The sequence below is a fragment of the Leptodactylus fuscus genome, chromosome 2 (assembly GCF_031893055.1).
Source record: "Leptodactylus fuscus isolate aLepFus1 chromosome 2, aLepFus1.hap2, whole genome shotgun sequence".
NCBI classification, from domain to species: Eukaryota; Metazoa; Chordata; class Amphibia; order Anura; family Leptodactylidae; genus Leptodactylus; species Leptodactylus fuscus.
Window position 1 is genome coordinate 120,741,367 of NC_134266.1, and position 27,992 is coordinate 120,769,358.

Sequence of the window (27,992 nt, forward strand, 5' to 3'; positions counted from 1 at the left end):
TGTGTAATGTATTGTATATGAAATACTGCATAAATGTAGTGTAAGCCCTAAATGCATGGTTCTTTTTATGCTTTCTTTTTGTCTCCGATCATATTGACCTTCTGCAGTTCAGTAGACCTTCTCACTTTGGGTTCTTGTGTCTAGCTAATGACAGTAATTGTATTTCCTTGTACCCATTATGCCCATGGCAAAGGGCAGAATATTGAAGACGATGAATGAACTCTGTTATAATTACTTTTGTACGGTTGTTATATCTGCTCCCGTCATTTGGTTTCCGTAGAGACACTAAAGTTCTCTTTCTTGAGACTGGAAAAGGTTATTTATTCAGTAATCTGCTTGTGTGGGTGTCTCTAATATGGAGGAAGCATTGCCTTGCAGTTGATGCTTTCTCAAAGGGCGGCTTGTACAGTTTAGGAATTCTATGGGTTTTATTTTTGTCAAGGCAAAACGGCAGGCCTGCTATAAAAAAGACTAAGAAAAGGCAGAGAGCGTGTAGATGGATGGAGTATTCTTGTAATAAGCATTTATTACAAATAAGAATGTGTGCTTGTGGGCAGGGGCCTCATTTGCCAAATTGACCTAATAGGAGAACCTGTCTTGTTGCCCATAGTTACAAATTGTAGCACAGTTCTCCTTTTTTTCAGAATGATAGCTGTATTGTGATTGGTTGCTATAGCCAACGAGAATGATTTTAGGTCAGAGAGTTTTCTTTAATGAGGCTCTAGTTGTATATTGAGATTTATGTTACTTTGTATAATGTGGTGAAAATTGCCTTTTTCTGAAGTTGTAAATGGTAATATGCTTTCTCAAAATTCCTTAGGAATCAAAACTCAAGATGCACATTTGATGTTTGACATCAGCCAAGAACATGTGTGAACAGCTAGAATTTTATTACTTTTTAGTATATATTTGTGATATTAGGCTGGTCCGAATTTTTGGATTTTCAGCAACAATAATACAGATCTGGCTGTCTCAGATGTTTAGCTCTTCTTTGTGTTACAGTTTGATCCAAACAATTTTCATTCCATGGAACAAAACATCAGCTCTTTGGTTGTTTTCCAAATGATCTCAGATCCATGGATACATCCATCTTTTCCTAGTGGCCTGATCATTGTTCATTATGTAGGTGGAGACAAATGTCACATCTCATATGCAGAGACAGTTGTCATTGACCAGCCTTATTTCAGTTTATTCGTGCTCCAATTAAATAATAATCCTTACCCCTCTAATAGTGTTAACTCATTTATTAGCTCTAAAGCCATTTCCAGCAAAAACCTATAAAAAATAAACCTACAAAAAAACCACAGTGACTCCCATTCACATATTACAGGAAAATATGTGCAGCAGAAAGTCTGCAATTTTTAAAACCATTGTGGTTTTGGAAAATCGCTGCATGTCAATTATACCTATGGAGAGTCTGGCGGTTTCTCTGTAGGTATAATGAAAATAGAAAGTCTGCGAACTTTCTGTGGAAAGCGCTGCAGCAGAAACCATGATGCATTTCTCCCGTGGTTTGTCTCGCAGTGCTTTTCTCTGCAGCTTGGGGCCTTGGACTAAGAGAAGCATATCTGGAAACTGTAGAAACTCTACTACAAGGTACCAATATACTACTAACAAACTCCTTTTAAGCTGTCCATATAATTTATGTAACTGTTGGCCGACAACTGTTCCTTCTGATAAGAATTATACTCCTTTTTTTTAAAAAAAAAAATAAAATAAATATATATTAAATATGCCCTCATAGCTTAGCCAAGCTCACAAGTGTTCTGGAAGAAAAGAAGGGAATAAGCCACTGCCAGAAATGTGTGGCAGCGGGTTTATCTACTATGAAAACAAAAGGTAATCAGACTAATTATATGTGGCCAATTAAAGTATACCTAACAGTGCACGTATAATATATACAATTAATAAAACAATTACAATTTTAGCATATCCTGTGGAGGCAGGAAAGAGTTTCAGACTTTAAAATAGAATCATGAGTGAAATTAAAATTAAAAAATAAATACATACATATATATATATATATATATATATATATATATATATATATATATATATATCAAGATTACTGATATTAAATAATCAATTAGAGGGAGTTTTCACTACCGTTACTAATGTCCGCTGCTGTCTTCCATCATAGGATGACAGCAACGGACAGAGAACGGTCACAGAGAACGGTCACATACTGATTCTGTGTCTGTTCCCATTCCCAATACAAACAACATGACAGAAGCTATATTCTGTCATGATTGTTGATTTTTTGTAACAAAAGATGGATGCATGAATTTATCTTTCGTTACAAAAGTAAACAAACATGACGGAAGATAACATTTTTGACCGTTTAATGTCCGTTGTTGTCATCCTGTGACAGAAGACAGCAACGGACAATAGTAATGGTAGTGTGAACTCTCCCTTAGATTCACAGTTTAGGGCATATTTACATATTTTTAGAAATTTAATCAATGGCTTTTTTCCCGAATTAGACTGTGTCTGACCATGGTTGTTAGTCATTTATGAAGAATTCGGAGTTGGGCAGTTGTAAAATAGGAGTCTGATTTGGTGGTCTGGCCTACTGACTCCACAGTCCTGACCATAGGTGAGAGTATTTTTTAAGATGAAGACATGTATTCCTTTCCCACCAATGAGAAATTCCTCCAATTTCCTGACCATTTGGTTTTTATATCCGTATTTCCAGCATAGTTCAGAATACTGGATGATCTGATCAAAGTTAGGTGATGCAATGACCTGTTCTTTTTACTCCTGAATTGAATTTAGGGAAGTTGTGTCCATAAGTAGTGTTTAAAATAAAAAATGAATTTCCACTTATATCTGATATTCTAGAATCTTTTATGAAATATACATATTACTAAATACAATACTAGACTAAATGTGTGTATTCCTGTGCTGCAGTGTCATAAATTACCCTTGCATGGCAAATATCACCAGAAGTTTTTAAAATGTTGGCAGATGGGCAACTATGTGAACCAGAAGATACGAGACAGCGAACATTGCCAGCTGTGGGAGCATGTGCTTGCAGTGCTGCTGTGCCAAACATTTGGAAGTAGATGTAGGTGGAGAATCTGTTTTTCCTGCAAGGTTTCTCACTTAACCAGTAGTGTAAGGGACAGCTCAGAGTTTTATGAGTACACTGTGCAGAAAGCAAAATAAACACCATTACCAAATAATGATTATTTTTTTTTTTCTTTTTGTATATTCATTTTATAACAAAAAGAATTCAAAGTGAGTATATTCTTTACATTGCTTTTGATATAAGCTGCGTTATATGTGTAATCTTTGTGAATACCTCGATTGTATTATTAGTCCTGCAATAACTATAGGAAAGATTATATAAACTAAAATATGATATAGCTAGATCATGGTTTATCGCTGTAACAAATGTGTTTTTCTTCAAATATAATAGTTTCTAAACCAAATCTTGTAAAAGAAGTAATTGGAAACCTTGTGAAGCCGTCTACGAGTCACGCTAATGGTCATGACTCACTACTTCTCTGCCATGTTTTTTTGTTTTGTTTTTTTCAGACACTGTTCTTGGATAAAAGACTTCCAATTACGCAGCCCTGCATTCCTGGGTCTCTGTTCATCCAGTTTTGTTGCCTACTCCCAAGTGAACGCATGTAAACAGCAGACATCCCTCTGCATTATCCTCACAAGTAGTTAGTTTCTGTCATCAGGTGTTTATACAACACCTACATTTTACATAAAACATTAAAATTGGAAAAGTATCAAATACACAAGCATTAAAGAGAGTCTGTCTCCTGATACTAACTTGGTAAACTTGTAGGGTCAGTGCAGCATGCTTTAGATATTTATATTCATAGACTTAATAGAATTTCTAAATGCTATAATAAACACCTGTAGTAGATCTGATACCAAGTAATAACTTAGACATTGTCAACTATCCAATTCACATATTAATGGCACCTCCCGCACTGACTCAGTAGTTATATAATTGAGGGTGTATTATGTGATCGTAAAATGCAGGAAAGAGATGTAAATGATTTGACATAAATCAAAGGGACAGATGTAATTTAGTCCTTTCCTGATCTATTTATGTTTGTGATTCTCTTTCTAGAATAATATAGAAGTATCTTACCCACAGATTAGCAATCTATCTCACATTTTGGACCCTTATGTGACAAGAGCAAGGCAGAACGTGCATTGGTAGTATGTATACATTCTGTAGCACTTCTTCAGTTCTCAAGATCTCTGCTGAATGCAAGCAGTCCTTAGTGATGGTCATGTGATATATGGCCCATGGTCATGTGATGAACACAGCTGCACAGCTTGTTTCGAGGCAGATGTCTGACTATTGTGTGGTGACCATAGAGAGCTGTGCACCTGTGTCCATCACATGACCAAGGACTGTCCATCACATGACCATGGAATGATTTTTATCCACTGGATGTGAGCAGAATGAATGACAGCAAGCAGAGATCTAGAAAACTAGAGAAATTGATACAGAAAGTATATTAGAAAATTATAGCTAAACAACAATTGTCTCTCACTATTGGTCTGAAAGTGGCCAACCCCATTAAGCTAGTATTACTTTTAGTTATTTATCTGAATCCTCAATAACTACTGAAGAGCAAACGGCTTCAGTCACATAGCTATGGACAGGGAGCTCCTAACTATACACTTATAATGTCTTAGGTTATTTAGATCAGTATAGAGAGAGATGGGTAATTGCACTGCTGCAGCAGGTACATATAGAATAGTCTACAGTTGCCCATGTGAAGCGTTGCTGAATCATCATGAGATTGCTAGTACAGAAAGCTTCCGTTTTCATCCGTTAAAAATGATCAGTCTGACGCTTGCCGGAAATGTGAACAGAGCCTGACATTTGTACAGTTTGCTCTCAGCCCAGCAGGGAGTTTCGTAGTTGCCTAGCAATTGCTAGCAGCGAGCTCTAGGCAGCAGTAGCCTTTGTACATGGAAGTGTTTTGACTATTTATGTACAGTTAAAGCTTGTGACGCCGATATCCAGGGTTATAATGACGACTAGATTAAGTGACAGCTTTATTGGTGATCTTTCTTTGCATCTATGGATTTTATCAATCAATTGCTGTTAGGATCACTTTGGAAGATGTGCAAGAAGTGTAAGATACCATTGTATGAATAGTCCTGTCAAATGCTTTTGTACTTGTCCTGATTTTGACTTATGTAATAACTTTTGCTGGAGTTAGATCCAAAGTTATATTTGGATGTCTGTTGCAAAGTTGAGTTGCTCATACCTGATAGATAAATGTCTTTTGTGGTATGATATGCCAAAAGTCTAATTTGTGTAGGGGCACCCCAGCCGCCCCCTTATGTCTGCTAGATGTTTCAGTAGTAGATATTTTTCATGTTTTGTTTTGGCAAGCTTACATTTAAAAAGTGGAACTTTGCACAATCTAATGCTAAAGTGAGTCTCAGGAATGTTTCCATTCTTCACCAGAGACAGCTGAACGATATTTGGACATAGTAGTGAAAGATTGGAAAAAAGAAGCGCCAATGACTTTATTCAGAAAGGTAGTCTCATCTCAGGATTTCAACTCGTCCTCTCCCCTCCACTTCCTGGTCTTCAGCTCGTTCTTGTTCATTCTTGCTTGGAGTTTCTACTTGCACTAAACAGCACTGTTATATCTGGATTTACATACACAGATAAGACACACTGCTAAATGGCTTTTCTACCCCTTTAAGGCTGCTGTAGAGTCCAACATACTATAAAATATGCAGGGTCACACACAAGCAGACTCAATAATCAATTGCAGGCTAAAGACAGACTACTGATGGCTACTAATAGTTAAAGGAGTTGTCCAAGATAACTGTTTTTTTTTTTATATGAGCTCAGGGCAAAATGAACAAAAGCTAAAAACCCAAACTCTCCTATCCTTGATGCTCTGGTTTCTCCCATCGCAGTCTGGTCCTGCTGCTCCAGTGTCTTGTTTTGGTCGAAGTTGCTGCACAAGTGACCGCTGAGGCCAATCAGCAGCCTAAGGAAAGGACATGGAGCATCACAGGTGAAATTTGCGAGTGTCATCCCGGTTCCTTTACTTAGGCCACTGATTGGGCTCAGCAGTCACGTGCGGTGGGGACTTCTGCCAAAACAAGACACCAGAGCAGCAGGACTAGACTGTGGTGGGAGACACTGGAGCATCGGAGGCAGGTGACTATGATGGCAAAATATATTGTGACTTGCAGTAGAACTGCAGGGAATTTCTAAATCTGAATCTTTACCAGCGAGTATTTGTGTTCTGATATTGATATATGTTCCGATGATTGTTGACCACGTAGTGTAAAAAGTAGTGAAGTGGAATATATTTTTAAAAAGTGACAGACCTCAATTTTGAGCAGGAGAGGTTCATACAAGACTTTAACAAAGGGTAACCTTTTGTAGACCATAAAGAGATATTTGCGACGCTTGGTTTTGCCCTCATTTGAATTGTCACTATTGAGTAGCTTCTCTGTAAGATATAGCATTCTGACTTTTTGTTATTACAGAGGATTACTGTTATTTGGCTGATTTTTAATAAAGAAACAGCTATCCTCAGAAAAATCCATGTGTGACGGAATTTTTTTGCTATATATTTCGCGACTCTAAGATCCTCACTAGTTGTCGATTGACGTATATATTACTTTTTTGGGCAGCATGCATTTATTTTCGACATACACAGCTGTATAACTGTATGGCCCTGATTGGATAGTATCAGCTCAGAATAATACCCCTTTACCTGTTGCCCGAGACCACTCACTTGACAGTGGAGAGCCTAATTATCATATCAGGCACCAAAACTATCTGTACTGATTGTTCAGGGACAGTGGGGGCTACAGAGAAAGTCCAGCTGTGCTATAATCAGTGGATTGGCATCTTAATATGAGAGCCTTTTTTTCATTATTATGTTTCTTGAGCTGTTGTTGTTTATTATTATTATTATTATTATTATTATTATTAACATAGCTGATTGAAGACTTTGTTGTTTTTTGGTTTTATTTTTTATCAGGTGAGTTGTATTTTTTAATAGCATCATTGCAAGTTACCAAAAGTTTAATAAAGAGGTTGTCCCAGCTGAAGGATCCTATCTATACTGGTAGCTTATGTAAATTGAAGCCTTTTTCTAATTATATTGCTTTAGAAATTCTGCTTTGTTTGCCTGGTATGTGAATTTATTCCAGCCATTGTTTACACTATGTTCCTATAACCATGGACCTGGGAGCTAGGACAAGTGACTTACTCACTGTGCCAGCAGGACAATCCGTTCAGATAATTGCACTTTGCTGATAAAGCTGAGTCTGTTATCTCTCTATGTAAACACATAGATAACATGGAGTCAGTTCTGTACAAAAATTTTCAGATTACTTGACCTGCAGAAGTGTTGTTAGTCCTGTTCAGCAGGAGGGAGAGAAATACAGGAAGTGAGAAGCAGACACTGCATACAGCCTGGCTGAAAGGCTGAGATGGGAGAACCCCTTTAACCTGTCTTAAATGGTCACTAACTTTTCAGATAACTTAGTCTCATTTAATAGATAATAGGATTCTGGACCAAAATGTAATGCACTTTAATTAAAAATGTTGCTACTTTCTGCCTGAAAAGCCTCTCTCAAGTATCTACAACTCGGCATTTCCCTGCTGACTAATTTGCAGTTCACTCTCTGCTGCCAATGTAGGTCTGTCCCTAGATACTATTCATAAGCAAGACATCTTAACAGTGAGTGGAGGGGAGGTTCTGTTATATCTTCACACTGTGAATGGAGAGGTTAGGAGTTAATTCTCCTCACAGCACATTAGCAAACTGCTTGCTTTGTGCAAAGAACTGAACATTTCACAGAATTGTCTTGTACTTGTATCTTAGGGGGCGTTCACACTACCGTCTGTGTCCGACAGGTAGTGTCCGTTCAAAATCTCGCACGGACATTAGGAGCGGACACTAGCTGTGTCCGTGACACCTGCCATTTATTTAAATGGCGATCGGGTGCGTTCTTTTGCACTCCGTGCCCTTCCTTCACTGTCCGCATGTAAAGATGTCCGACTTTTCAAGCAGACAGAAAAAACGGTTTTTCTGTCCGCTTGAAAAGTCGGACATCTTTACATGCGGACAGTGAAGGAAGGGCACGGAGTGCAAAAGAACGCACAGGTGTGAGGGTGTTAGCTGGGAGTCTATGGAGAAGGGTGTTCAAGTAATCTAGGCGGGAGATTATGAGGGCATGGACAAGCGTCTTAGTAGTTTCAGGGGTGAGGAAGGAGCGGATTCGATGGATGTTCTTGAGTTGGATGTGGCAGGAAGTGTTGAGGTTTTGAACGTGTGACTTGAAGGATAGGTTGGAGTCCAGGGTTATCCCAAGGCATCGGACCCCTGGGACAGGGTTGGGGCGAAGATGATGAACTCCGTTTTCTCCATATTGAGTTTGATAAAGCGGGAGGAGAGGAAGGAGGCTACGGCCGCTAAACATTCTGGAACTCTGGAAAATGTCTGGTCCAGAGATGTATATTTGGGTGTCATCGGCATAGCAATGATATTGAAAACCATGAGATTCTATGAGTTGGCCCAGGCCAAGGGTGTAGATGGAGAACAGGAGGGGTCCTAGGACGGAGTCTTGGGGGACACCTATGGAGAGAGGTCGTGGTGAGGAGGTGATGTTTGAATGGGAGACGCTGAATGTGAGGTATGAGGAGATCCAAGAAAGGGCCAGGTCTGAGATACCAAGGGATGAGAGAATTTCTAGTAAGAGGGAGTGGTCAACTGTATCAAAGGCAGAAGAGAGGTCAAGGAGGAGGAGGACAGAATAATGTCACTTGGTTAGAAGGTCATTGGTGACTTTTTTTAGGGCAGTTTAGGTGGAGCGCCGGGGTCTGAAGCCTGACTGAAGTCTGTCAAAGAGCAGGTTGGATGAGAGATAGGAGGATAGTTCTGAGTGGACGTGTTGCTCAAGCAGTTTTGAGGCGTACGGGAGCAGTGAGATGGGATGATAGTTGGCTGGGGAGGACGGGTCAAGGGACGGTTTCTTAAGTATAGGAGTGACAGTGGCATGTTTGAAGGCAGAGGGGATGGATGCATTAGCTAGGGATAGGTGGAAGAGATGGGTTAGGGCCGGAGTAATGACTTCAGTGATTTTGGAGAAGAGATGTGACTGGATTGGGTCCAGCGCGCAGGAGGTGAGGTGAGATTTGGAGATTAGGGGTACACATGATGTTTTAATTCCTTTTTATTACATTTTTCTGAGGTTGTAGGAGTAAAAATGCTATTTTGGAGGGTTTCTTTTTTTTAATTTTTACAGTGTTTACTGTACAGGTTAGACGATTCACATTAGTGCTCGATCTATGTTTAGGGATTCTGTCCCCTAATCCGCTTGAAAAATGTGGAGAGAGAAGTTCTGCAAGCATGCAAAGCTCATGAAGGAAGGCATGTGTCTTGGCTTGGTGGGCATATAAAGTGTGCAATAGGCTGTCTGACCACACATCACTTATTGTCATTTGTGAAAGGGGCGACTTATCAGAGTTGCAAAAAAGAATGATTATTGACTTTTGGGCCAAGGGTGGTAGTTTGTGAACAGTTTGCATGCTACTGTGGCAGAAGTGTTTAGTGAGTAGACAAATTACACCATTGCAAATAACTGACATGGAAGCTGCAGAGCACCACGTGCCATTGATGTAGGAGATAAATGTCAGTTATGAAAGGTACGTGATGGAGCAGCTCACTGTGAAAATGAACCTGGGGCTACCAGACAAAGATATGTCTAAAACAACAGTTCAATGAACTTTACTGCGTAAGAAACTCTGAAGGAGACGGTTGGTCATTGTACCACAAAGTTATATCCGAAAAAAATAAATAAATTTGCACAGCAGTATCATAAGCGGTACACCACTGATTGGCAAAGGTGAGGGATGATGTGGACGATGTGCTTCATTGAATGGAACGCCATTGATGTGTCATGTGAGAAACATCAGAAAACAAGTGCAACCATTGCTGGAAGAACACAAGCAGGTGGTGGCACTGTTATGGTATGGGGAATTTTTTCATGGCATTCTCTCAGCCCACTTGTCCTTGTCATAGGCACTTTCAGCCAATTTGGGTACAAATTATCCTTGCAGATCATGTACATCCATAATTACTGTATCTTCACTGGGGCAGATGGAATCCTCTAGCAAGACAATCTGACCTGTCACATGACTAGAAATGTCTGACAGTGGTTGGAAGAGCACAACCAAGACTTCCTAGTACTTCCCTGGCCCTCTGATTCTCCAGACTTAAACCCAATTGAGCATTTCAGGGACAACTTTGATTGTCGTGTTTGCTCTGTGGATTTTTCCCCAAGCATCCTCCAGCAAATTTGGGATGCACTACAGACTGCATGGGCCAAAATACCTGAGACAACCAACCAGTACACGTTATTTACGTCACTCGTCACGTCACTCAAGGAATGGCTAGCTGTTTCAATGCTCATAGCGGTTACTATTTACTGATGATCATAACAAAAAAAAAATTATATCCTACTAATATTATAAATGTGAAAGTTTGTTTGTTACTCAATGACACAAAAATGACTGAACGGATGAAATTTGGCACATAGATAGTTTGTAATCTTGATTAACACATAGGCTACATTTTATCCCAGTAAATAACATGGCTTCACGACTGTTGTGAATTTATGTTCACATACCATATTACACTGTTCGTGCAGCAGCTTATCTGAGATTGCTGATAAAGCCAAGTCTCTTATCTCTGTGTGCAAACACACATCTAGCCCTCAGCCCATTCTGTACATGCATTTGTATATTATCTGATCTGCTTCAGGCAGTGCTGACACACTGGATGGGAAAACACCTTTAATCCAAATTTGCAGTTTGCTACTTTTAAACATGTTGGGAAAAAGAAAATCTAATTTGTTGCAAAATTCTAAACCAACAAGAGCTATGAAGGTAGCCAGAAGTAACAGAATTCTCCTCAAGCGGAGCTGAGGGGGATCATTGATGCCAGCAACACACTCATATGGCGTCCCAGCGAGCTGCTGAGATGCCAGAACAATCACCGGCACAGCCCAAGGAATGAGTTCAGCAGCAGGACAGCTTAAGAGCTGCCGAAATGCTGGAGCAATGCCAACAACATGCAGACGAAGTCGCAGGCAGAGGCTAGTAAAGATATATATATGGGACTATAGGAGCCACAGTTACAAGTGAAAGCTGCCCCCATTAGTGACAGTGGAGTGCGAAAAGGAGAAGCCGGAACCAGTTATAAACCACTTCTTTCTTCTGCGACGACCTGCTGCTGCAAGATTGTAGGTGTTTTAAGCTAGAGCCGCTTCAGTATACAGCGCCTCACCAAGACCCTACATGTGTCACACTTCATTGTTAAGTGGTTAAAGATCGTAAAATTGGTGGAGGTAGTAAAAGGTCCTCTTTAATGTGTAAACATGTGATGCAGATGTTTTTGCACCAATTCTCAACAAAGTAAATGGCCACATTCAGTCCAGAAGACATGCAACTGTATGTATGTGGTCAAATAAAACTTGGTAGCCCTCAGTAATTTCCAGTTTAAACTTTCTCCAATGTTTTTGAAGTTAAAGGTCCATTGTGCTTTGCCTGATGAGTTTGTTTTTTTTATGTTTCTTCAGTTTCTGCCACTGCCTTCTACAAAGCACAACCAGTTATTCAGTTCATGTGTGAAGTTCTAGATATTCATAACATTGATGAACAACCCCGACCTCTGACCGATTCTCACCGGGTAAAATTCACCAAAGAGATAAAGGGTAAGTGGATCTAATTAGAAATGAGATCATTTAATTTGTTTTTATATATAAAGTATAGATTCAATATTAAGCATTAATTTACAATTTCCATAAACAGTAGATATGCTAATAAACCTATAATACCTAGTAAATAAACCTGATGTTCAAGGTCACATGCATGAATTAGCTTTATTGGGAACACTTCCTGTATACGTCCTGTATGCATTGTATGAAATGCTGATATGTGTGCCACTACATTTGTAAATGGTGCTATATGTCCCATTTACAAATTATCTATTGTGATGACGAAAAATAAATTTTAATATTGTTTTGCCCCACAATCTCAAGTGCTCTGGCTACAGTCATCATATAGGGTTTGTTCATTTGCAGCATGTTTATTAAGTCCATTTACCATACTTACCAAAATGCCTCCTTGGTTCAGGTCTGAAGGTTGAAGTTACTCATTGTGGAACAATGAGACGCAAATACCGTGTTTGCAATGTGACAAGGAGGCCTGCCAGCCATCAAACGTAAGTATTGGATAGGCATTTGTGTTCCTAAAGGTTGGATATCCCATAGACAAATAGCCAACATTTCCCCACTATAACTGGAGTAGGATTAACACTTACAGTATTCACTGTGAACTGTAAAATTCTATTCATTACAATCACAAAGTCCTGTAATAGCTTCTCCAGCTCTGGAGAAAGTCATAGACACACTCATGAGAAAAAATCATGGTTATTAATGTCTTAGGAATTTATGGATGATTGGTAAATCTGGAGTGGAATTTTTTTTAAATTTTTTTTTTTATAAATACTACATATATAATATGTAGTATTTTCTGTAACATTGAAATTACTTTAATTTGTTTAAGTGAATTAGTGGCTGTACCTGGTAAATATTGAGGGGGGGGGGGCACTCTTCAATCTTCTTCAGTCTGCTGATCAGTGCGGAGGGGGAGTCACAGATCCTCACCATTTAATTATGATGACCTATCGTAATTGTAGGCCATCAATTTTATGGAACCTGTTAATCCCTTCTATGGTTTTTCATACCCTGTATGTCATGCACTTTACCTGAAGTCATGTTTTTAAGGCTGCTGATGTGTTACATTGTAGATGTGACAGATACAAAGTAATCAGTTGCTTTATTCTTGTGTATAAGCATTTGGGATGGAGAAAAGTTCTACTATCTGTGAAACACAAGTGGCACACCATAGGCAGGTTAAGGAGAGTCTTTAATGGCAGGAACAAGCTATGCAAAGAACAGTTTGCTATCATTTCTATCCATCTCTATAGACAAGCTGCTTGCCTGCTTCTTTGTCTCACAACCCATTAAGTTATAAAAATGATCTGGTCTAAGTTTCTATTTACCTTCATATTCAGTAGAACTACAGTAATTAATTTTCTTTCCTCCTAGCTTCCCTTTACAGCTGGAGAATGGGCAGACCGTAGAGAGAACAGTCGCTCAGTACTTTAGGGAAAAGTATAATCTCCAGCTGAAGTATCCTCATTTGCCCTGTCTGCAAGTTGGACAGGAGCAGAAACACACATACCTGCCTCTAGAAGTAAGTTATATTTAAAGGGATTATTCATCTTTTAAAGAGAGAGCCTATAGATTAACAATTTTAGATAAATGGGGTTCTAACAGTCAGGACCCATTCAGATGAACTGGTTCCCAGAACAATGCAGCTCCTGGTGTTGTTTACTGCTCTCTGGTAAATGCCTGATCTGCGGAGCTCCTTTCATTTGAACCCCTGTTCATCTAAAATTGATGGCCTATCTTTAGGATAGGTCATAATTTTAAGAAGCTAGATATCATCTTTAAAAAAGGGTTGTCCAGTAAAAAATGGACGACCCTTTTAACTTTTAAATCAGCCGGGGGCAGTGAAATTTTTTTTAAAAAATTCACACTCGCCTGCTCTGCTGCCCCCCTAGCATGTCCCAATTCTTCTGCTGAATGGATCTCTTGCGGAGCTCCGCTGAAGCTGCTGATTGACCTAAGCGGCCTGCGATGTCCCTGCCCGTGACATCAGGCGTCCTCTTCCTGAGGCCTGCTCCCCAAAGCTTGCAACAGTATAAAGTTATTAAAAAAAAAAAAAAAAAACCTCATCACTCCCTTCTACGGGTTTTTTTTTTCTTTTTTTTTTTTTTTTTAGCCAAAGCCAGGAATGGATTTAACAGAAGGGAAACATCTAAGAGCTTCCTTTAGATCTTCCATTCCTTTTCAATCCACTCCAGAATTTGGCTCAAAAAAACCACAGCAAAATCTGTTACAAAAAAAGCTGCGTTTCCACAACGTGCGGCCTTAACCTAAAGGGGTATTCCCATAAATATAATTCTATCTATATTTGTAGATAATTAAAAGTTAATCATTTTTGCAAATATAAGTAGTTAAAAATTCTGCAGAGTTTTAAAGATTTTCTCTAACTATCTTAATGGTGACAGTCTGTTGTCTTGATCAGTTGCTAATGGATACGACCATGAATGCAAGAACTTTCTGTGATCTGGGACTTGTCAGGAACTCGGTCATGATTTTCTTATTGTAGATGTATCAGACAGGGACATTACATGTATCTGGAGATATCCCGGCCATGATAAGGACATCGTTCCTAGTTTTCTGACCTTAGAAAGGTCCTGCATTCATGGTCGTATCCACTGGCAACTGATCAAGAAAACAGACTCTGACCACAAGATATTTAGAGAAACTCTTTAAAGCACTGCAAAATGTTTAATTACCTATATTTGCAAAAATGTTTAACGTTTAATTATCTACAAATTAAAAAATGATTATGTTTGTGAGAATACCCCTATAATAAAAATGTTTAAAAAATCTGATTAAAAAAACAAAGTGAGTATTTTCTCTTTTTGGTATTTTCCACTGGTGCAAACTTTAAGCCCATTAACAGTTAGGAATCTTTTGTTTTTGCTGTCATTTTCTTCAGCTGACGCTGTGTTCACACCAGCGTTCGGGTCTCCGTTATGAGGTTTTCGTCTTCTGCAGGCAGAAGACAGAAGCCTGTCAGACCGCGTCCAGCCATGAGTGCCGGTGAGCGTTTTGTGCTCTCCGTGGCGAAACCGTTTTTTTTTTAACCGGACACAAAGTCCTGCATGTCCGACTTTGTGTCCGTTTAAAAAAAAAAACGGTTTTGCCGCGGAGCGCACAAGACACTCACCGGCGCACATGGCTGGACACTTTTCAAACTCATTCAAATGAATGGGTTTGAAAGATGCCTGCAGGTTTCCATCTCCTGCCCAGTTTCGGACAGGAAACGGAAACCTGCAGAACGGAGGACGGGGCGCACATGTGAACGAACCCTGACCTCTATATTTTTCGCACTTACATTATTACATTTAAATGTATTTATTTGCCCTTTTTACATGGCAAGGTGACGATTAAAAAAAATAAAAATAAAACATATATACAATTTATTATTTTACTGACAGGTATGTAATATTGTAGCTGGCCAGCGCTGCATCAAGAAGCTAACGGACAATCAGACCTCCACTATGATCAAAGCAACAGCCAGGTCTGCTCCAGACAGGCAGGAAGAGATCAGCCGGCTGGTGAGTTATTTGTTTCGGCCAGAGAAAATAAAGATGTAAAATATTTAGTCTTTTCCACTTTCCACCTTCTGGCTTCCTTGTAAATTCCCTGCACACGGTACAAGGAAGTGTCTGTTGCCCTTTGCCTTTAGCTAATGCCAGTGTTTTGAGGGTTTTTTTTTTTCGTTTTTTTCCCCATAAAGCCTATTGTAGACCATAGTGTGTGAATCACAACAGTTTTTTGGCGTTATTGAGTTTATATTTTTAATTGTTTCGTGAATTTAGCTTTTCTAGAGTTTGAACATTGCCGGAAATATATTTTCTTTAAAGAGGGAAATGGTTAAAAGGGAAAACTATGATCAGGACTAAATATTATTGAAGGTGTTTCCAGTTTCTGATATTGATGGCCTAGTCGTAAGATAGCTTATCAATATTATATTTGTGAAGGTCTTACAGCCAAGACCTTTGCAAATCTGCTGTTCGGGGACAGTGTGGCTACTGGTGTACACATGCTGGTGGCCGCACTTCTTGCACACCATTTGGTTTGTAATGGCGGGTTTTGGTACTACAGTGCTGCCCCATTTTAAACTGGTCACAGACTATTCATTTCAAATAGCTTATTCTCTGCAGACATCCCTTTTTTAACAGTTCTGTACTTGCAAGGCTAATTGTTTGTTCATTTGTCCTGTAATGACACCATTGGACACACTGCTTTACAATAGGTTATTAGTACTGCTTTACAATTGGCTTATAATTGGAGGACTTACCTGGACAGAAGAACCCTTTCTGAGCCAGAGAACCCCTTTAAATGATGACAAAAGGCAAACCGTTTTGTGTATATATGACTGTAAACACTGGTGACTTTTTATTATTTTTCACTGTATCACTCAGGTTAGAAGTGCAAATTATGATGCTGATCCATTTGTTCAAGAATTCCAGTTTAAAGTAAGGGACGAAATGGCTCATGTGACAGGGAGAGTGCTTCCAGCTCCAATGTTACAGTATGGTGGGCGAGTATGTGATCATCAGTTACTGACTCCTTATCTAGTCCGTATATTTGTATATATATTTCTTTATGTATTTGGCATTTTGCAATCCAGATTTAGATTTCATTTTAGATTTCTTTTCCCAACTCAATGTTTTTGCTCACTATGCATCCTTAATTTGTTGTGCGTTTAAGGAAATTTTGACAAATTCTTCCATGCTTCAAAACGTTTACCAGGATATGTAATGTTATCATGCTACAACTATTATGTCCCATGATTACATCAGGCAGCCAAGACCTCGTTCTGTGAAGCTTTATCCTGATGTTTGTGCTGTTCAGTATATCAGTACATTACATCATATCACACAGCTGGTAAATATAAGAGCTAAGGATCGGGAGTGCTGAATGACTAGCTGCTGACTTCAGAATGGACCGTTCACCAGCTGTGCCCACCTGCTCTATTCACCAACACTGTGCTGGCTTGTCATAGGCATCTGCACAGTCCTGGAAATGTTTCAGACTACAACTTTCCCCATATTGCCTTTCTTAAGGAGACTGTTCTCTGAAAAGATGTCAGTACTGTCGATATACACTCACCAGCCACTTTATTAGGTACACCTGTCCAACTGCTCGTTAACACTTAATTTCTAATCAGCCAATCACATGGCGGCAACTCAGTGCATTTAGGCATGTAGACATGGTCAAGACAATCTCCTGCAGTTCAAACCGAGCATCAGTATGGGGAAGAAAGGTGATTTGAGTGCCTTTGAACGTGGCATGGTTGTTGGTGCCAGAAGGGCTGGTCTGAGTATTTCAGAAACTGCTGATCTACTGGGATTTTCACGCACAACCATCTCTAGGGTTTACAGAGAATGGTCCGAAAAAGAAAAAACATCCAGTGAGCGGCAGTTCTGTGGGCGGAAATGCGTTGTTGATGCCAGAGGTCAGAGGAGAATGGCCAGACTGGTTCGAGTTGATAGAAAGGCAACAGTGACTCAAATAGCCACCCGTTACAACCAAGGTAGCCAGAAGAGCATCTCTGAACGCACAGTACGTCGAACTTTGAGGCAGATGGGCTACAGCAGCAGAAGACCACACCGGGTGCCACTCCTTTCAGCTAAGAACAGGAAACTGAGGCTACAATTTGCACAAGCTCATCGAAATTGGACAATTGAAGATTGGAAAAATGTTGCCTGGTCTGATGAGTCTCGATTTCTGCTGCGACATTCGAATGGTAGGGTCAGAATTTGGCGTCAACAACATGAAAGCATGGATCCATCCTGCCTTGTATCAACGGTTCAGGCTGGTGGTGGTGGTGTCATGGTGTGGGGAATATTTTCTTGGCACTCTTTAGGCCCCTTGGTACCAATTGAGCATCGTTGCAACGCCAAAGCCTACCTGAGTATTGTTGCTGACCATGTCCATCCCTTTATGACCACAATGTACCCAACATCTGATGGCTACTTTCAGCAGGATAATGCAATGCCATGTCATAAAGCTGGAATCATCTCAGACTGGTTTCTTGAACATGACAATGAGTTCACTGTACTCCAGTGGCCTCCACAGTCACCAGATCTCAATCCAATAGAGCATCTTTGGGATGTGGTGGAACGGGAGATTCGCATCATGGATGTGCAGCCGACAAATCTGCGGCAACTGTGTGATGCCATCATGTCAATATGGACCAAAATCTCTGAGGAATGCTTCCAGCACCTTGTTGAATCTATGCCACGAAGAATTGAGGCAGTTCTGAAGGCAAAAGGGGGTCCAACCCGTTACTAGCATGGTGTACCTAATAAAGTGGCCAGTGAGTGTAGGTTCATTTGGGCAATTACTTTAAAAAGACATCCATTGCTCTGATCCATCATAGGAAAGGAACAATGGACTGAAAAGCTAATACAATGAGAGATGCAGACAGATTAATGATTCCATTATCATCGTAAAAAACAAGCTTTCTTCCAGCTTGCTTGTTTACTTTTTGGAACAAAGATAAAATCATGTGTGTAACATAGTTTCTATGGGCTCGTTCACATCTGCGCCCGGGTCTCCGTTTTTCAGGTTTCCGTTTCCTGCCTGAAGCTGGACAGGAGATGGAAACCTGCCAGCATTTTTCAAACCCATTCATTTGAATGGGTTTGAAAAGTGTCCAGCCGTGAGCGCCGGTGAGCTTTTTGTGCCCTCCATGGCGAAACCGTTTTTTTTTTTTTTTTTTAACCGGATACCATCTGCACTTGTCATCATATTAGTTTTTCAGTTCATTGTTCTAATTCTTTTTTTTTTTTTTTTTTTTTTTGTAGATTGTGAGCCACATATAAGGATCACAATGTACATTTATTTTCCTGCCATTATATATATATATATATATATATATATATATATATATATATATATATATATATATAAAAAAAATTTTTATTTTTTTTTTGTAGAATGGGAGGAAATCCACGCAAACACAGGGAAAACATACAAACTCATTGCAGATGTTGTACCTGTCGGGATTCAAACCCAGGACTCCAGCACTGCAAGGCTACAGTGCTAACCATTGAGCCACCGTGTTGTCCCACCATTGTTCTAATTCTATGATGGATCGGAGTAATTGATTTGAAATTAAAGTAAACTTGGCCTCATCCAGCTCATTGCACACTTCAAAGAGTGTTCCAGTTCATATTTTACTACACAGTTAGACTTAAAATAACTTATACTATATATTTACCTGTCTGCTATGCCTGGGATCCAGTGGAGAGCCTCTGTTTGGGTCAGAATTCAACCACTGATTGGCTGACTCACTCCTGTGTGGGCCAAAGGTCAGGAAGACCAGGGACCTGAATGGAGACTCCCTGCTGTTCTCTCAGCTGAACTCAGTAGTAAAAATGGCTAGGCAAATAATAGTACATTTGAACTGATACAAAATACAGAAAAATACTTCTATGCGAACGGAGTAAACACCAGGTGATGTCACCATACCTTAGAAGTAGGTATTTATCATTCCCATCTCTGTGCTGTATCTGATAGGGCTTGCAGTGGGTGGGATTTTCATGTAAATAACTACAGTTTCTATGATTCCTCTACAGCTACCTGCAGGCTTCTCTGTAGCAAAGTATAAGGCAGCACTATAATTATTCACACATAACACAGCTCTGCGTTTCTATTGCTCACGACATAATCTGTGGTCCAGAATGCGAAACAGATCTGAACAGAAATAAAGAGAAAAGGGAGTCAGGGAGTATTGGAGATAAGATCTACATGATATGTAATTCTCCATACATTAGGGATGGACTGAGGATTGGAAAAAACCCTTTTAATGTGAAATCCACTAAGAAGGGGATCAGGAAATTACACATTTCTAAAACTATAAATCGCCCAAATCCATTTGGCAAAGATTTCAGTCACTGAATGTCTGAAACAACACTTCAGACAAAGGACCAGTCAGATCATTGGTGCTTTCTACTCTGTGTTGTGTCAGACCTTCAGTAACTGAAATTACAGTGCCGAGCCTAAGTCCACTTTCACATGATCACTATTTTGTATCTGTAGTTTTGTGCCAAAAAGTATAGGAAAGATTTGGACTAACTTCTTATTTCGGCTAATAAATACTGCTGCAAATTAATGACTAAATACTAACTGTATGAAAGTGGCCAAAGGTTATTTGTCACACTATAGAGTCATTAGACCCTCCATTTTTTAGGTTATTGGTGTTTTTAGCTCACGTACTTCACCCATATGATATTTGGAACTTACCATAGTCAAAAAAACATTATCTTGTGTATTAATGGGTCACTATTTCATGGTTAGAATAAATGAATTTTTGGGAGTTAAAGAAGTATTCCCACCTTAGATATTTATGACATATCCATAGGATATTTAATAAATGTGTCATAGATGTGGGTCTAATCTCTCCCACACCTATACCCAGACCCTAATTGATATTTGCCTACGGTGACTTCACCACTGGCTGCTGCATACAGGTGGAGCATAAAGGATATTGTGTGGATGTGCTATAAGTGTCCAAGATGGATATACCTGTCTAAGTTGTTATATAGTGCACATTACTTTATATGTAACTATACAGTCATTTTAATTGGTTTCTATGAAACTATGAAGAGCTTTAGATACATATTTATGACTCGCCACTTGTTTAAACTTTTGTAAATGTAAAAAAAAAAAAAAATTGTGACATTTTTCATCTGATTTACATTTTCCTTTTTCCATCTTTCCTGTGAAGAATCGCACAGTAGCCACTCCAAGCCATGGGGTTTGGGACATGCGGGGAAAACAGTTTCACACTGGTGTGGAGATCAAAATGTGGGCCATCGCATGCTTTGCAACGCAGAGGCAGTGCAGAGAAGAAATCTTGAAGTAAGGCATTTCATGGGCTAGGCTTAGAGGTAACAGATAGAAATTAACTGTACATTTTAATAGGGTTTACGGTAAAGTAATGGAAATAAATTAGAAGTTATATATTTTTTCATCTCATTATTTAATTTCAATATATTGTTTGTAACAAAACGTTTTAATACTGACCATTACTAAGTTCATGGTTTATGATTAAATAGGCACTGTTTCAACAAATTGAAAAGGGATACTTCCTACCTGAGGTGATTACTTACTGATTTTACTGCTAAATCTGTCTTGAGAGACAAGACGGACTTTCATCTCAATTTATATGCTGCTGGTAGAAGTCTACAGAGAGGGAGACGAAGGAGAAGCTACTGCTGAAGGGAGACAGAGGCAGACAGACACATGCAGACAGTGCTGCAGCCTCTAGTGAGTGTTGTACCTCAACATAGTGCAGGATTCACCGCTACAGTGGTCAGTACTTGTGTATGTCATCCATGCAGCTGCTGCTTCTTTGTTTGAGATGGTCATCTGAAACCTAGAATGGAAAAATGATAGGTTCTTGGACCTGCAAGGGAAATCACAATTGGTCAAAAGTTAAGGTGCAGGATTCGCATGAAACAATTTTAGAGTCTCTTCTATTCAATGTAGACATAATAGTTTAGTGTTAATCACAAGCATTTCCAGTACTATGTTATGCCTCTACCAATTCTGACAATTGCATAAAAGTTGTAGTCCTAGTGAGGGTTCATTAATAATACTTGACCCTTTTGTTTTGTCCCCTTCAGAGGATTCACTGACCAGCTGAGAAAGATCTCAAAGGATGCTGGGATGCCCATCCAGGGTCAACCATGCTTCTGTAAATATGCGCAGGGTGCCGACAGTGTGGAGCCCATGTTCAGACACCTTAAAAACACATATTCTGGGCTCCAACTTATCATCGTTATACTGCCAGGAAAGACACCAGTATATGGTATGCAATCTTTAAGGACCACTATTTCTTTCTTTCTTTCTTTCTTTACAGCTTTTAGACTTTTTATTCACTTATTAATTTAAATAAAAACTAATTTCAGACTTGCTGTAAAACAAAATTCTGTGGTGTCTTTGTTTTAAACCACCAAAGCAGTCCTCTGTGCAAATAAAAATATTATTATATATCACTTATATTTGAAAGCAAACAAACACAACAATGGAGCAACCCTACAGGTTGAGAAGATACATGCAAAATTCATATTCTTATTGTTTTAAAACACTAGACTCATTTGTAGGAGCAATACAGCCTCTTAACATGTAATGCAGAGATGATCTAGGACCTTGCATCTCCTGTAGTTCACACTAGGGTCAGGAAACCACGTCATAGCCGCTTCCATAGCTGTATACACCCTGTATATCGTGTATATAGTCCATCTGTCACTGATTACAGCTTTGCTGCTGCAAGCTTTGCAATAACATATTGGTACAGCATTGTAGGGTCACTTGTTGAGCCCCATGATGTATATAATTAATTGTTCATTTGAATGGGTTTTAAAAGCAAACAGCCAGTGTCCGTATGCATTCTCTCCGTGGGGAAACCGTTTGGTTTTTTTGGCCGGGCACAAAGTCCTGCATGTCATGTCCGACTTTGTGACCTGGTGGGAGGATACAAGCTTAAGTGTGAACGCCCCTTTAGTTTGTGTTTTTTTAATTTAAAATAAAAATGTGTGCATTTACAAAATGCTTTGTGAGAACCCAGCCTTATTCTGTACTAGCCACCTTGGATAGGTGTGAGGAGTGATTAATCCAGATAGAGGCAGTCACCATATAAAAGGTCAGTTACTTATATTGAAAATGTTCACCCATTGTTCCATCTTTCGGTATGGTTTCTAAATATTTCACTTTTTTGTTGAAACTGGGATCATTTATGGGAGATCAATTAGGGGTAATATTTTAGCAGCTGTCAAGCATGTGCACTGCTGCTCAATTCAGAGTTTATTTTACTGCTAGTGCCGAGTACAGCGCTTGGCTGCTTCCTTTGACCCCATAGACATTGAATGAATAGGCAGCGATCCCCAACGATCAGAAAAATGATAAAGATCCACTGTGAGACAAGAAAGATAAGGGGGAGATTTATAACCCCTAACTCCTTCACTTGGAGGATTGTGCACCTCATACATGATGATGCATATCCTCCCCTGGGTGACAAGTGGCAAGGGCAACACAAAAAAAGAAAGTCACAATTAATTTTTGCACAAAAAAATTTGTGAAACTAGATTACAAGGCATATTATCGCTGCACCATAAGATTTTTCGACTCATGTCCATTCACTCAAAATTGTTGTAATATTTCTCCAGTGCTGCGTGACATTATATACCTTTATTGTAACAGGTCAGAATAAAGGAAATGAAAGCCAAAAGCAAAGAAGGAATATAGGAACCCTCACTATTGTTAATTTGCAGAATACTCTTCATGACATACAGTCTTATAGAAATCCTGCAGAGAACAGAGGATGTAATCTCCTGATGGACTGCTCCATCTTTGTCCACAGAATGGCAATGGGGTGGGGCTTAATGAGCTCTAAAGCCTTTTGTACTAGTGCAGACAGGGCACACCAAAATACATCCTGTAGCAGCCACTTACATTACAGACAGTCATGTGACGTCAAGGGACATGGCTGAGCTCCTGGGACACAGAGTGTAACTGTAACCTAAGACAAATGGAACCAAGGGAAGGCAGAAGATTAAAAAAATAGGCTGAGAGATTTTATTTATTTTTTTGTTTTCTGGGGTCAGTGTTCTTTTAAATTTAGTAATCATCTTTATTTCTCCCTGTAGCTGAGGTAAAGCGAGTTGGAGACACATTACTAGGAATGGCTACACAATGTGTCCAAGTAAAGAATGTAATAAAAACATCTCCTCAAACTCTCTCAAATCTGTGCCTAAAAATCAACGTCAAACTGGGAGGGATTAACAATATCTTGGTACCACATCAACGGTAAGAGCATCATTGATCTAGATTTGTCTGTAATTCTCACATTTTTGCTTTTTTTTATTATAGGTTTGATTTGTCATTGCCATCTTTATTGATGTCTAAATTACTCCAAAAGTTGTGATGCTGTGTTATATGTAAAGAAAACAAGAATGCAATGATTTGGAAATCTCAGATAAGGGCGGGTACACACCTGCGCCTGGTTTCCGCTTTGCAGGTTTCTGTCTTCTGCCCAAGAAACTGGACAGGAGACGGAAACCCGGCAGTCAGTTTTCAAACCTATTCAAGTGAATGGATTTGCAAAGTGATCGCCAGTGAGCGTTTTGTGTCTCTCAGCGGCGAAACCGTTCCTTTTTAACCAGACACAAAATCCTGCATGTCCGACTTTGTGTCCGGGGGTTATGGAAATGCAGTGTAAGCAATGAAGTGAATAATCTCAGATAATAGCCAAAATAAGCAGTTTTGCTGAAGCAATGAATTTAGGAAAAGTCTTAAATCCACATAAGCTAGCAGTATAGATAGGATCCTTGAGATGGGACAACCCATTTAATACAATTTGTAATATACTCTATTAACAAATTTTGTCTCTTTTCTAGATCTCTTTTTTTTTCCCCCCCGTGCTTCTGTATTGAGAGCTGTTCCTGCTTCTTACTGAATGTTACTGTGTATGGAGTACAGGCTTGGAGTGCGGGACTGTGTAAAATGTAGAGAAAATGAAAAGCGAGTCACTTCAAACAGCTATATCTCAGACATTATAAAACATACAAACTTGCTTTTGGTGTCTTATCAAAGAGGAGATTCTCTCCTTTCATTGTCGCTTGCAGTGCTATCTATATAATTTCCTGAGATATCACTGGTTGAAAGCACAATCGTGATTAGTCTATTTATATGCAGCTGTATCCTATCCTTCCTACTAATACTAATATTATAAATGTGAACGTTTTGTTTGGATGTTTGTTTGTTTGTTACTCAATCACGCAAAATCAGCTGAACCGATTTGGATGAAGTTTGGCACATAGATAGTTTGTAACCTCGATTAAAACATAGGCTACTTTTTATGCCAGTAAATGTCATAGCTTCACGACTGTTCTGAATTTATGTTCACATACTATATTAAACTGCTGTTGCCAGCAGGGCTCTTCCGGCTAATTGGAGATTGCTGATAAGGCTGGTCTGTTATCTCTGTATGTAAACACACAGATAACCCTCAGTCCATTCGGTACATGCATTTGCATATTGTCTGATCTGCTCCAGGCAGCCCCTTTAATCCAAATTGGTAGTTTGCCAATTTTAAACATGCTGGGAAATTCTATAACCATGAGAGCTATGAAGGTAACCAGAAGTCACAGACTTCTCCTTAAGCGGAGCTCAGGGGGATTGAGAAAGCTAGGCATCAAGTGGCTCTTCAAGTAGCCTAAATGCCGGAGCAGGCGGATCATCCATGCCAACAACAAACTCATTATATGGCATCCCAGCGAGCTGCTGAGATGCTGGAGCAATCACAGGCACGGTGTGAGGAACAAATTCATTGGCAAGCCGGCTTCAGAGCTGCCGAAACACCGGAGTAAGAGGATCATCGATGCCAACAACATGTGCATTATATGGCGTCCACAATCATAGGCACGGCATGAGGAACAAGTTCAGCAGCAGGCCAGCTTGAGAACTGCCGAAACGCTGGAGCAGGCAAACCATCGACGGCAGCAATTTGTTGAATATAGGTAGATCATCGACGCCAACAACACACAGACTAAGTCGTGGGCGGAGGCTAGTAGTATATAATAGAAACATCCCAATCCGACTGTGTTTTCAACCAATCATATCGCTGAAAATAATATATACATATGATATCAAAAGCAAGTTTTATATGCTTCAAGATATAACTGTTTGGATTGACCCCCCCCCCCCCATAATCATTTTCTTTACATCATAAATAGCGTGTACTCCAAAGCCATACTCCATTCACAGTTACTGACTGTTGAGCAGAAACAGCTCTCAATACAGAATAAGGGTGCATTCACACAATGTAAAATTGAGCGTGATCTGGCATGTATACGGCGTGTCAGAGTTTGAGCGCTCAAAAAGATCCCATTGATTTCAATGGGAGTTACGAGCGCATAGCCGCATTATTTTGTGCCTGTGATTTTGCGGCCGCAAAATCACGGGCACAAAATAACGTGGCGTATACTCTCGTAACTCCCATTGAAATCAATGGGATCTTTTTCAGTGCTCAAACTCTGACATGCCGTATACGTGCCAGATCACGCTCAATTTTACATCGTGTGAATGCACCCTAAGGGGAAATAGTGAAATAATGTAGGATTTCACAGAAAGGATTCAAAATCTATTAATAAAGTATATTATAAAATTTATTAACAACACAAATACTGTCATGAAATCTAAAGTTGGCCAAAAGTTTAGTTACACTTTAACTCTTTCTTTGTTTGTATCCATTTTTGCCAGGTTGAGTGATAACAAATACGGCTGCCATTAGTCTTACTAGGGCTGTAAATTGGCTTTCCATCTCTATGCATGACAGCACTAAATCTGTCTAGTTATAGTGTGATATGGAGCAATTGGGTCTTTTATCAGTTTGAAAGGTCTCCTGACTAGGCTAACAGTATTGTAATTGTTGTGTTGCCTACAAGTAATTGTAAATTTCTTCATATATGTGTATATTTTTTACTTAGGCCGTCTGTGTTCCAACAACCAGTCATTTTCTTAGGAGCAGATGTCACTCATCCACCTGCTGGAGATGGCAAAAAACCTTCAATTGCTGCTGTAAGTTCACTCATGAGGTGTTTTGCAAGGATTTTGCTTTGATTATAACAATTTTTTTTAAATTGATTTTTACATTTTTTTTTAAAGATTTTTTTTAAATAAACAATTGTAAAAATTGGCAGTATTATATATGTGCAAAAAGCTAGGGAATCAGCACACAATATACAGAACAAAGGTACAAAGATCAGTTCAGAGTATGAGAAAATATAACTAAACAAGTCCATTTGCTGTATTGTACACAACAAAAGCAAGCAAAACAGTCACCCATCTTTCACACCAATCCACCCTACCTGACCCACAATTGTGGCGTAACTAAAGTCTTGTAGGCTCCGATGCCAACTTTTATCTGGGGCCCTCGACCTACAACTCATTCTTGATTGTGACGCTTATGGGTGCAACAGCAGTTTCTCAAATACTTGAAAGGGCCACAACTATATTACCCTCAACTGCAGTTATCAAGAATATGGTGAGTGAGCAGTGCAGCGCCCAGAATGTAAAGCTACTGGTTGCTGCGTATTCTCAGAAACAGCAGGGTCCTAACAATATAAGAGTTGTAAGAGATTAGTGCGCTCCTCAACCCAGGTCCTCTGCTGATCAACTCTTTGGAGACACTGTGGGCCTTTGCTGTGACTCCTTCACTATTTAGATTGCACAGTATCTGTTTTATAATAATCATGCAATGTTATTACAGCTTGTAATAAGAGAGCAGGCTGCTGTAAAACAGATGGCATGTGATGTGAATAATGAAGGAACCCCACACAGTAGAATATTCTCCACCAGGGCCCCCCACACAGTATAATATGCTCCACTGTGGCTTCCACACAGTATTATATGTTCCTTAGTCACCCCCACACAGTATAATATGTTCTTAAGTACCTGCTATACAGTCGGTGCTACTATTATACTCTGGGGTCTCCTCAGACCCCAGAGTATAATAAATAGAGGCCAAGGGATGAGATTAAAAATAACAAACACTTATACTCACCTTACCTCACCTGTCCTGGGCATCCTCGCTCCTTACGGCTCTCTTCAGCATCTTCTTCGGGAGTCTTCTGTCCTATGATTAAAGTCAAATGCCCCAGATGTCACTGCTGGGGCTCGATGATGTGTTTATGCCGGTGCACCCGGGGTGACCTTGGTCATAGGCCGGAAGAGCCCCAGAGAGTATGCTGGGATTCATCAGCAGTATCAGAATGGTGAGTGTAAGTATTTGTTATTTTTAGTCACCTCCCCTGGGTTGGTATCTATTAGAAACAGGGCTGGCGAAATGTCGGGCCACTTTCCATTAGCAAGATATATCAGGCTTTCCCCGACCACTATTATAGTGGTCCGGGGTCCTGACCATTGCCCTGTACAGCTCCAAGCCCGGTTGTGGACGCACCCACTGCAAATGCAATTGTTATGCCACTGCCCTGAACCCACCATGATCTGCATAGGGTATTCTATAAATTGAGCATAAGCTGTGGGAAAAGCTAGTGACCCTTCAAGGGCCAAGATATTTTTGCCCGATTGAGTTGGTTTCCTGTGAGCAGATATTTGAGGAGCGTTTTTTAAGTTAAGAGCTATATCCCTTTAGCATTTAGGCCCAAACATTCCAGCTCAGCATACAAAGAGGTACCGTAATTGCAGAAAAATGCAGTTAGTGTACAGAGAACATTAGGGAG

At 39.6% G+C, this 27,992-nt stretch overlaps 1 protein-coding gene across 1 annotated transcript in view; it reads left to right on the plus strand.

Moving 5' to 3' along the window:
• LOC142195019 (protein argonaute-3) overlaps positions 1-27,992 on the plus strand; it is a 77,787-nt gene that overhangs the window by 37,601 nt on the left and 12,194 nt on the right. Inside the window, exons 6-14 of the mRNA XM_075264514.1 lie at positions 11,608-11,742; positions 12,164-12,251; positions 13,141-13,288; positions 15,168-15,287; positions 16,158-16,280; positions 20,474-20,607; positions 21,375-21,559; positions 23,397-23,556; positions 26,238-26,328. Coding sequence (XP_075120615.1) covers positions 11,608-11,742; positions 12,164-12,251; positions 13,141-13,288; positions 15,168-15,287; positions 16,158-16,280; positions 20,474-20,607; positions 21,375-21,559; positions 23,397-23,556; positions 26,238-26,328 — 1,184 coding nt within the window. The remainder of the gene's footprint in view (positions 1-11,607; positions 11,743-12,163; positions 12,252-13,140; positions 13,289-15,167; positions 15,288-16,157; positions 16,281-20,473; positions 20,608-21,374; positions 21,560-23,396; positions 23,557-26,237; positions 26,329-27,992) is intronic.